Source organism: Saccostrea cucullata, unplaced genomic scaffold (genome assembly GCF_032062105.1).
Source record: "Saccostrea cucullata isolate Sc308-1 unplaced genomic scaffold, CSIRO_AGI_Scuc_v1 ctg2267, whole genome shotgun sequence".
Lineage (NCBI taxonomy): Eukaryota > Metazoa > Mollusca > Bivalvia > Ostreida > Ostreidae > Saccostrea > Saccostrea cuccullata.
Window position 1 is genome coordinate 174,292 of NW_026921546.1, and position 11,116 is coordinate 185,407.

At 33.0% G+C, this 11,116-nt stretch overlaps 1 protein-coding gene across 1 annotated transcript; it reads right to left on the reverse strand.

Annotated features, from left to right (window-relative positions):
• Positions 1–219: 219 nt before the first annotated feature.
• On the reverse strand, positions 220–11,044 carry LOC134260280 (uncharacterized). Its single transcript, XM_062742850.1, has 7 exons — positions 10,987–11,044; positions 10,657–10,734; positions 8,905–8,955; positions 8,581–8,658; positions 2,527–2,592; positions 937–1,014; positions 220–453 (listed from the first exon to the last, which is right to left on the reverse strand). The coding sequence occupies exons 1-7, from the start codon at positions 11,004–11,006 to the stop codon at positions 447–449; spliced, it is 378 nt and encodes a 125-aa protein (XP_062598834.1). The 5' UTR covers positions 11,007–11,044; the 3' UTR covers positions 220–446.
• Positions 11,045–11,116: the final 72 nt, after the last annotated feature.

Consider the following 11,116-nt stretch of genomic DNA (forward strand, 5'->3'; position numbering starts at 1 on the left):
TTTTGAGAAGGTTGAGATCCTTCATCTTTTCAATTTTGGGTCAAAAATTTCGTATACCAATGAAGGATATGGAGGTAGCGAACAGTATTTAATATCAAATATCCATAACACAATACAAAATAGAAGCAGAACAAACACGGACCTCCGAAACATCAGTGGTGGGATCAGGTGCCATGGAGAAATGACTATCCCCTGCCAATGCTATAAGTAAAAACAAAACAAAGAGACCTTCCGTTTATATTTTCACAGTAGAAAAACAGTAGAGAAACAATTTTTTTTGCTTTTACTAAAATGTTTCATAGTTGTAGTTGCTGTAGTACACACTATGATACTGGTACTTAAAAAAACTATAGTTTATGAAAATGTTTGGTTAGGGTAGGTGAAATCCATGGCTGCAGGTCTCTTTTTTTGTATTTGCACAAATCCACAAAAACGTATTCTCTTTGTCAATATCTGTAAAATTGAAAATATAAAATTGAATAAATGCACTAAAACTGTTTTTAAAAATCTAGGTAGCAGCGCCTGTATCATTCCAATGTTTATTAAATATATAAGTAATTTTCTTTTTAAAAAGCCTGTTACCTAAAATAATTCTTTAAAGTACTTAAACAATAGAACTATATCTTTCTAAACAACCTCACCAGAACGCAATGCAATAAATTTTCTTGCAATGATTGCAACTTATTGTCAGATCCCATGTCATACAACAAACAAATATTGTTTATATTTTCATCGACAGCTTTTCATATAAAATATTCAAAAGTACGTAAATACGATATTATTTGATCACTCTTTTGTAATCGTTTCTGGAAAAGCCAGTATTGATATTTGATTTAATGATTCAGTGTTTTATCGATACTGCTATGTTTACTTTTAAAATATAATGTAATGTTTCACTTCTTAAAGCGATTTGCTCAAGAAAAAACTTTTTTCCACCTTGGTATGATAGGCGGCATTCCGAAGGCAGGTCCATCGTATTCCATGTTCGTACTGTTCTCTGTGCCATCCGGATTTCTGGAATTTTAAATAAATTAAAACTGAGGATAAACACTTCATTCAATGTTAATGTTTTTAAGTAAGACCAGTACGTCTGGATAAAATGTTTTGATTTACAGCAGTCTCATCAAATATAACAAATTATGGAAATATATCAGTTCATTTTGGCGCTTCTCGTAAGCATGTATCATTCTTATCTGGAAAAAAGTTTTATGAGAAAATTCAGTATCTCCGTAATGGTAAATTTTACGGTATCTATTAATCATTAAGATATCTCTTCAAGGTTAAATTTATTTTAAAACAAGATTGGGGATGAACTGTCTTCACCTAAACCTCTCAAATGTGAAAGCGATAGCAAACTGCAGTAAATAGCTTTATTGAATTTTATAGAGAATAACAAATGTACTGCTTTGTTTATATTCTGAAAGGATGTTTACCATAAAATACTAAATTTACTTCCAAGTAAGGTGCAAAATTAAGGAGACAACTAACTCAAGTTTTACCAACAAAATCAAGAGAAACCACGGACCTGGTCAAGAATTACTGCAAATTCCAGATAATGATTGGAAACCACTGATTTTTTTTTTGTTTTTTAGTCCTTTCAAGTATAAAATATCCAGAGATGACGAACACTATTTGAACTCAAATGTCCATAAAACAATACAAAATAGAAGCAGAGAAAATACGGACCTCCAAAATATCAGAGGTGGGATCAAGTGTCATGGAGGAGTGAACATCCCCTGCAAACCTGTCACATATACCTAGTAACATGTTTGGGAAAAAAAACCGTGTACAACTCCGTATGAATAATGGCCTAACAATCAGTACGAAAAAATTCAGTCAGCATTTGACTTAGTGATGGAGAGCTATCAATTGCTGGTGAAAGGCTGCAAATCTTAGACCTGTACTTTATGACTTAAGGCCGCAATGAAGCAGTGAAGGTCATTTTTCTTGAATCATCTTTTGCGACATAAGGCCTTTGTTTATTAGATTATATCTGACAACCAGCTAAAACATTCTGCAGTGCAATTAAAAAGAAATTTAATAAATATTGTAGTTATAGAATAATGCCAGATGAGTTGAATAGCAGAGAAAACATCAGTTCAAGACATACAGGTTAAAAGCACATGGTTTGAATCTTCTCCGCTACCTCTTCAAATTTACAAGGATGACGAATAATTAAGAATCAAAGATGAAAAATATATAAGTCTTGATATTATACAGAAAATATTAACTTTAAATTTGTGTCCATGCACATTTAATATCAAATTCAGCCGTAAAGTATCCGTGAACAATATTTCGAATTTCTGAATAAGATTTTTAAAAATGTCTAGTATACGAAATAGAACTAGTAGATCAGAAAAAAAATGAAATTGTAGTTGAATGATCATTCCTGTTTTTGACTGATCGTTGAAATTAGGTCAAATTTGTTATTGCAATGAATTTAAACTTATCATTGTATAAATCGAATTAGAGTTTATTGATTACAAATATGTAAATATAAATATTTTAAAAGACACACGCACTTACTTTCGACTTTCTTCGAACTTAAAATGAGTCTGGCAATATTTCAAGCAATCTGCATTCCATGTATTGCTGCAAAATTACAAAAAAATCATTTCCAAATTTTTTTCAAAAACAAACAAATTTTAAGTGAAAAAAAGTGCATCAGTATGAAATAAATTCTGGATATAACAAACCGTAATTAAGCTCAAATATTCATTGAATGAAGTATATGGAGATAACGAACAGTCTATAAAACAATATATAATTGGAGCATAGCAAACACGGACCTCCAAATCATTAGAAGTTGGATCAGGTGCCATTGAAGAGTAAGCATCCCCTGAAGACCGGTCACACCAAGTGTTTGTTCCTTGTCATGATAGGGAAATAACGGGAAAACCGTCGTTAGTTCAGTGTATAAATAATGGACTAATAATAAGTATGAAGAGCGTCACTCCACATTTGACTTAATTATAAATTGTATTGATGACAAGGACATTGTATCGACCATAGAGCTTGATGACTTTGAACGTGACTGCTGATATTTTGTTTCATCAACTTGTTTGTCAATAGCAAATAATACAAATCACTAGCAGAATAAACACGGACCTCTAAAAGCATCGGGGGTGTGATCAGGTGCAATGCAAGAGTAAGCATCTCCTGCTGAACATTTCACCCCTCCGAATGCTCCTCGTTATGATCGGGAAAAGGGAAAAATCTATAGATAATTCATTGTCTCAAGAATTGCCTAACAATAAGTTTGAAAATGTCAGTCAGCATATGGCTCAATGACACATTGTATTTACTGATATATAATGTCATTGTATAGACAACGGAACCTGCAAAATGATGATTTTAATGATGCTGTTGGTATTGTTGTTTCATCAACTTGTTTTCCAATAACTTGTCCTTCTTGAAATAGATCGTACATAGAACATGTCAAGTGTATCCAATCCTCTGTGTGACAGATTCATATTTAATTTGTTATGAACATGTGCTAAGCAAGGCATAATGCATGTACATTTATCCATTAAACTAATTAACATATTTTAGTGAACATTCGACAAAAACCACAGTGTCTGATACATATGTTTCATATTTGGATATTTTACTTGAGAAAAAGACTTTAATTGTAGCCTAAAAACAAACTTTATGATAAACGTTATGACTTCAACATTTCACTTTCTTTACTTATTTAGCAATACACCATAATCACCTACGTGCCGCATGTACGATCAATTTTTAAACGAGGCAAATTATTTACTAACAAGTTGATGAAACAATGATTATAATAGTAATTACTGTAAACTATCTCTATTCGCAATCCATCAATTTTGAAATCAATCAGCGATGATTTATTGTGGCGACTAAGAAGACTTTCTTTACAAATACAAAGGGAAAATGGTTTGCGTCGATTTATATTTTCTTGTTAAAGTAGGTTGCAAAACTCGCGGATATTTCTGGCACGCGAATAATTGTTGGTTTGCAGTAGTTTACAGGCTCTATGATTGTACAATGACACAAATACAATCTATTACTAGGTTTCATGCTGACTGACAATTTTAATACAAATTGTTAAGCAAGTGTTTACCCAATGAATAATCTATGGAAATTCACGTTCACTCGATCATAACAACGGATACACAGCAGATGTAACCGGTCTACAGAGGATCGCTATTTCTCTATGGTAACTTATTCCACCTCTGATATTTTGGAGGTCCATATTTGCTCTTCTTCTGATTTGTATTCTATAAATCAACTTATGAGTTTGCGTCCTGTTTGTTATTTTCTTTTTTAATTAAGACTATTCTTTATTCTATCATTAAGTCAAATGCTGACGGACGTTTTTCGTGATAATTTTTAGGCCATTATATACACACTGAATTGTGGACGATTGTTTCGTTATTTTCCAATTTTGACAAGAAGCGGGTGTGACCTGTCTCTTGGGGAAGTTCATTTCTCCATGGCGCCTGATACCAGATCCGATGTTTAGGGGATCTATGTTTGTTTTGCTTCAATTTTGTATTGTTTATTGGCCTTTTTTTTGAACTTGAATATTGTTCGTTTTCTCAATATATTTCACTCTACTTATGATTTGTCCTTTTTTATGGACTTTTGATCTTGATTATTGTTCGTTATCTCCATACCTGATATTGCATTAATTTTATAAAAATGATATTGTTTTTAATTTCTCCAATGAAACCCACTTAGACACCATACTGTCTGATTATCACGTTCTTGTATGTTCTTGTATGTTGAATGCCGCTTATACTATTACAGTCTTTATTTTTAGAATTGACCTTGACTAAAAACATGGCAAGGTCAAACATTTTGACGTAGTGCATTTAGTCTTTATGTAGACTTTACTTGCTCCTAATGTCAAAAATGTCTCAAGTTATGACTTAGACTATATTTTCATGTAAAAGGTTGACTTTGACTTTATTAGTATGTCAAGGTGAAAAGAATGGAGGCATTCACTCATCATCCATACTACCTATCCATGTCATAAGGTTGAAGTTCCAATGTCAAAGGGTTTCAAGTTGTGATCTATGATCTTAAAAATGGAAAATTTTAAACTTTACAAGAGTTGTCCGGTGATTTAAAACAAAAGTCGAATTGGATGTGTGAATACAAAATAGTAAAAACAGCAATCTATAAAAAATCTTTAAGATTCAATATGACTTGTTGTGCATACATACAAAATATGGGGAAGTGTTATTTTAATTTTGTAAATGGTGTACATTGTATTGAAGATAAAAAATGTAATTTTTTTACGATAATTTACTCTTTAAGAAATTTAAAGCTCCAGGCCATCAATTAATGTATAAAAAATTATTTTCTGTTGCTCAAGAGAGTTGGAAGGATATGTATAGAAACAAGGTTAAGGATATCTATGACAAAAGAATATGTGAATTTAATTACAAATTGTTGAATAATACATTGTGTTGTAACAGTTTTCTTTTTAAATGCAAATATAGAGCTTCTGCTTTATGTAATATGTGTGATGAAATTGAAGATATTAGACATTTAATTTTTGATTGTGAACATGTTCATATACTATGGAAAAATCTGAGTTCTGTGTTAAATTTTGATGTACAGTGGAAGCATGTCGTCCTAGGTTTTTATTCTGAACGGAATACCAAAATACAATTTTTAAATACCTTTGTGTCTTTCATAGCATATAAGATATATAAAGTTAAAATGTTTTGTAGAGTTAAGAACAAAACTGAAACAAAAGATATGTTATTTTCTAATGTAAAAACAAATGTTAAAAACAATATGGACATTTTACTGAATTTAACAAAGACTCACATGTATAAAAATAAGATGGTGACATTTGTAGAAATGCTTTAATTAAGATATGTTGTTCTGTTATTTTTGTTATACTAACTATCCTGGCCCGGGTTAGTTAGAAATTGTAATCGGGTGTTCATAATTATTAATAAACTTATTTAAAAAAAAAAAGTTGTGATCTATTTATGTTTTTCTTAATTTGACCTTGATGAGTAAAGGGTCAAGGTCAGACTTTGATGCAGTGCATTTTGCATGTGTTTTTACTATGTTACAAGTTTGAAATCAAAAAACCTGTAAACCTATATAAGGTTCAGCACAAACAAATTATTTGAACATTTTAAACTTAGACATTGTTAATATCATAACTATTTTTAATTATTGGTAGTGACAGTAAAATGAAATAAAAGTTTAATAAATCAGATTAAATCAGAATGTATCGTATTAGTGTTTCAAATTCGGTGACTTGGATAAAGGACATATATTTTATGTACTTTTATTATCTAGTTAAGACAAAAAGGATTTTACAATGTACTTTAATTTGGTAAACCATTTTGTAATGAAATGGATCTGAATAGACTAATCAACCCTTCGATAGTAAGTATTAAAATTTCTATGGAAATACAACGGTATTATTAATATTTTTGACCAAGGGAAATATGATTGGAAACTTTAAAATAAATAAGTAAAAGAGCTTCGTGCTAGAATTCTTGTAATTTAGAGATGGGGACTGCACCCATAAATATAAGTAATGAGTGTTACCTGCATTTGAGGGTGGTACCATGGTTAAATGCATTTTATATCCGGGACCGTGAATACCCTTTAAGCACAAAATACCATGTTTTGCCAGAAAACGTACGTCATCTTTCTCATTCTCGTCTCAGAATTCTCAATTTTCTCTCTCATTATTACAATTTCATTTTATTTTATTTTTGAGAATCATTCTTTTGGACATTTTTGGGGGGAGGGGGGTGCAGCTTTCAGCTCTTTCTTCTCGTCTCAGATTCTCAATTTTCTCTCTCATTATTACAACTGCATTTTATTCTATTTTTGAGGATCATTCTTTTGGACTTTTTTGGGGTGTGGGGTGTGGGGGGATGGAGTTCAGTTATCAGCTCTATCTGTTTTGGACGAATCCTGTTATCATTGAATTAAAGAGTGTATTGGTTTATTTGGATCAAAACTATACGATCACTGTGAGTTTGGATTTATTTAATAAACTTTGAAATAAAAACAAGTTTCGTCATTGGCTTACATTCCAAAAGATACTCAAGCTGTTGTATGTAAACGATTGACTGTGACCTTATTAATTTGGTCAAGGTCAAAAGTTTTGGCCAAAAGCATCCAACCTTCATACCAGCTTTTTCATGTTCCAGGTTTAAAGGTTTTATAACAAATGATTTTTAAGGTAAGATCTCATCAAGTTTTTTTAATCTTTTTGACCTTGAAGGATCGATTGGTTAAATGTTGTTATACGTCCCATTCGAGATTTTTTCGCTTATATAAAGACGTCACCATATATCGGTGAAGGACTTCAAATTTTGACCTTTACTCGGCACTCAGGGCCATTGAGAAGTGAGGGATCTTTATCCCGCCAACGCCTCTCGTGACACAGGGCCTCGGTTTATCAGGTCGCATCCGACCTTGAAGGATTGATTGATTGATTGTATATTGTTTAACGTTCCTCTCGAGAATTTTTCACTCATATGGAGACGTCACCGTGCCGGTGAAGGGAATCAAATTTAGATTTATCCTCGGCAATCAGGGCCATGGAGCAGTGATGGTTCTTTATCGTGCTAACGCCTACTGTTACACGGGACCTACGTTTTTAAGGTCATATCCGAAAGACCCGTGACTTTTATTTCTGATGCCGAGCGCTTGGCGAAGGAACAGTCACTACCTATTTTTAAATCTTAGGTTTGACGCGGCGCTTGGAACGAGAATCGAACCCAGACCTTCCGATCACGAAGCGAACGCTCTACCACTAGGCTACCGTGAACGGTCGACCTTGAAGGAAGGAGTCAAAGTCAAACTTCAAGTGTGTTCCATCTTGGTTTAATGTCTTCCTTTTATTTTAAAACTTTGAAGTCCCTATAAAAAGAGAAATCAAGATATGCCCTGGACTCCATTTTGATGTAAAGATTGACCTTGTCCTGATAATAATTGGATCAAGGTAAAATAAAAAGTGGAGACATGCACCACTCTTCTTTGTGTCCTTTGCATGTTTCACGTTTGAAGTCTAAATGTCAACAGATTCTCAAGTTATGGTCAACTATGTTTTTTTCTACATTTGACCTTTAAAAAAGAAAAGGATCAAGGTCAAAATTCTGGTGTAGTACATCTTGTATTTATGTCTTTTTTTCTAAATTACAAGTTTGAAGTCCTTATATCAAAGAATACTAAAGCTTTGGCCTGGACTCTATTTTGATGTAAAAATTTGACTTTGGGCTTATATATTAATCAAGGTCAAAAGTTAGCTCTCCGACTCAAGGTCATCTATCTATATTCCAAGTTTTAAAGGTTAAGACCTTGATAAAATTTGGAAGAAGTAGAAGAAGAAAATCGACGAAAGCATTAGGTTTTTCCTTTAGAAGGGTAGAAAAGAAAGTTTTGAAAATTAAAATGATGCCCGATGCCTCAAGGAAATACTGGTGGTCTATTATGGAACAAAAATAATTTTTTTAGTAAATGAACAATTTTCTTAAATGAGGGGTCAACAATTATGACATGTATCAGAAATCGCACTGATGGCAGAATCTTCTGTTTAAGTAAACGAAATGTTTTACTTACAGCATATTAGTATTACAGTCTGTCATATGCTCTGCCGAGTTCTGGGGATGCCCGATGGCACAGCAAAATACTGGTGGTCTATCATGGAATAAATATAAGTTGTTATGAAAATATAAAGATGATTATTATAGTTGAAAATGCGTTAACTGTAATGTCATTTAAGTGCCTTGTGAAAATATTTTTCAATGCAATAAGAGAGTTGAGTTTGGGTACGCACTTGTATTTATTGGCATGAATTGACGCTGATTTGTTTTGCCATTTTATCATTAAATACTTTCCAGAACGTTAGAGTTAATTATGTACTTTAGGATACAGCAAACATACCCATAACTGAACTGGGACATCGGAGTCATTGGTTTCGAAAGATATGGCAACCTGTGAAGAATATGCAAAAAAAAAAAATAAATAAAAAATAGTTGAAGCCCTTCTATCAAAAACTGATTGATTGTATGTTGTTTAACGTCCCTCTCGAGAATTTTCACTCATATGGAGACGTCACCGTATGCCGGTGAAGGGCTTCAAAGAACGTGGGCGCTTTTGATGGACATTCGGCAGGAATCTGGGCGTACTTGAAAAGTGAAAATTAATCAACATGTCACATGAAATTTTAACACTTTTTTTATTTATCGGGTTCCTGTGCAACAGGAAAGGAAAATATTTTCCTGAAGTTGAGCTCTGATTAGCTAAAAAATAACTTGAAAATTGGCCAGATCAGACATTTGGTACAAAAAGGTACATTTTTAGACACGTTTTTCTAAAATTTTTCTATCTCTTGGTCTTCTCTCCATGATTTTGAAACGTTATTCGTGTGTATTTAAATTCAAAGAAACGAATACACTTTTTTAAAAAATGTAGAGAAGACCCAGAGACCATGCACGAAAAATTAACTTTTCCCAAAAAATCCAAACGTGTGAATGTGGTGCTTCCTTGTCCTTTCAAAATGATCGGATTACGTGTAGCGGTGATAGCTCAGTAAGTTGGGTTACCTGTCGACTGCAATCGAAGAGGAAAGTTTTTTGTTCGAGCCTGGCATGGGGCGTTAATTTTTTTTTCATGCAAACAACCATTTATTTTGTCAGTTTCACTTTATGTACTTATGTATTAAAATTCTGAATTAGATAAATTTTGGTTCAGTTTGGTTCTTGAGCAAAATCAATTCAGAATCTAATCTTCTATTCTATAATGTACACGTATCATGCATCTATGCATTAAATATTTTAGGTGTTTACTTTTTGTGAAACATTAATATTTTACAGTACCCCCAGAAAAAAACGGACATAAATGTTACAATTTCACACGGTCTTTCAAACTAAATGAAAAAAACCTATGGACGTGCTTGAAAAATCTGACCAGCTATGTTCAGCCAACCAAATCATGGACATTTACACCATAAATGTTTCGTACAAATGATTCCTGCAGATCACTCGCCAAATGCGCCCATCTTCTTTTGACCTTTACTCGGCACTAAGGGCCATTGAGCAGTGAGAGATCTTTATCGTGCCAACGACTGCCGTGACACGGGACCTCGGTTTTTAAGGTCTCATGCGAAGGACCCGCAACTTTAACTACAAGTGCTTAGTGCATGGCGAAGGAACAATTGCTACACGTTTTTTTATCGACTTGGGTTGGTCGCGGCCAATATAAAAACTCACGACCTCCCGATCACGAAGAGAGCGCTCTACCGACTGAACTACCATGAACGGTTATATCAAAGAGTACTAAAACTTTGACCTGGACTCTACTGTGATGTTAATTTGACCTTGAGCTTATAAACAAATCAAGCTGAAAAGTCTGCACTCCGACTCAAGGCCATCTATTTATGTTCCAAGTTTGAAGTCTTCTTGTCAAAGGTTACTCAATTTAAGACCCTGATAAAATTTGGAAGAAGAAGAAGAAAATCGACAAAAACATTGTTTCCCTTTTGAAAGAGCAAAGAAAGAAGTTTTGATAATTAAAATAATTTTTTTTTAGTAAATGAACAATTTTCTTAAATGTGGGGTCAACAATTATGACATGTATCAGAAATCGCACTGATGGCAGAATCTTCTGTTTAAGTAAACGAAATGTTTTACTTACAGCATATTAGTATTACAGGCTGTCATATGCTCTGCCGAGTTCTGGGGATGCCCGATGGCACAGCGAAATGCTGGTGGTCTATCATGGAATAAATATAAGTTGTTATGTTAGAAAATATAAAGATGATTATTATAGTTGAAAATGCGTTAACTGTAATGTCTTTTAAGTTTTTTTTGAAAAATATATTTTTTTATGCAATAAGAGGTTAAATTTGGGTACACATTGGTATTAATTGGCATGAAGTGACGCTGATTTGTTTTGCCATTTTACCATTAAATACTTTCCAGAACGTTAGAGTAAATTATGTACTTTAGGATACAGCACACATACCCATAACTGAACTGGGACATCGGAGTAATTGGTTTCGAAAGATATGGCAACCTGTGAAGAATATGCAAAAAAAAAAAACAGTTTATTGCATACCTTAAGGATAGTGTCATTTATCGTTTTATTATCATAG

Excerpts from the sequence above, each read along its gene's own strand:
- LOC134260280 (XM_062742850.1), bottom strand. The coding sequence starts at position 11,006 with ATGTCCCAGTTCAGTTATGG. Across the intron at positions 8,956-10,656 it reads GCCTGTAATACTAATATGCT|GTTGCCATATCTTTCGAAAC; the intron begins GTAAGTAAAACA and ends TATTCTTCACAG. Across the intron at positions 1,015-2,526 it reads AAGTTCGAAGAAAGTCGAAA|AAATCCGGATGGCACAGAGA; the intron begins GTAAGTGCGTGT and ends TTAAAATTCCAG.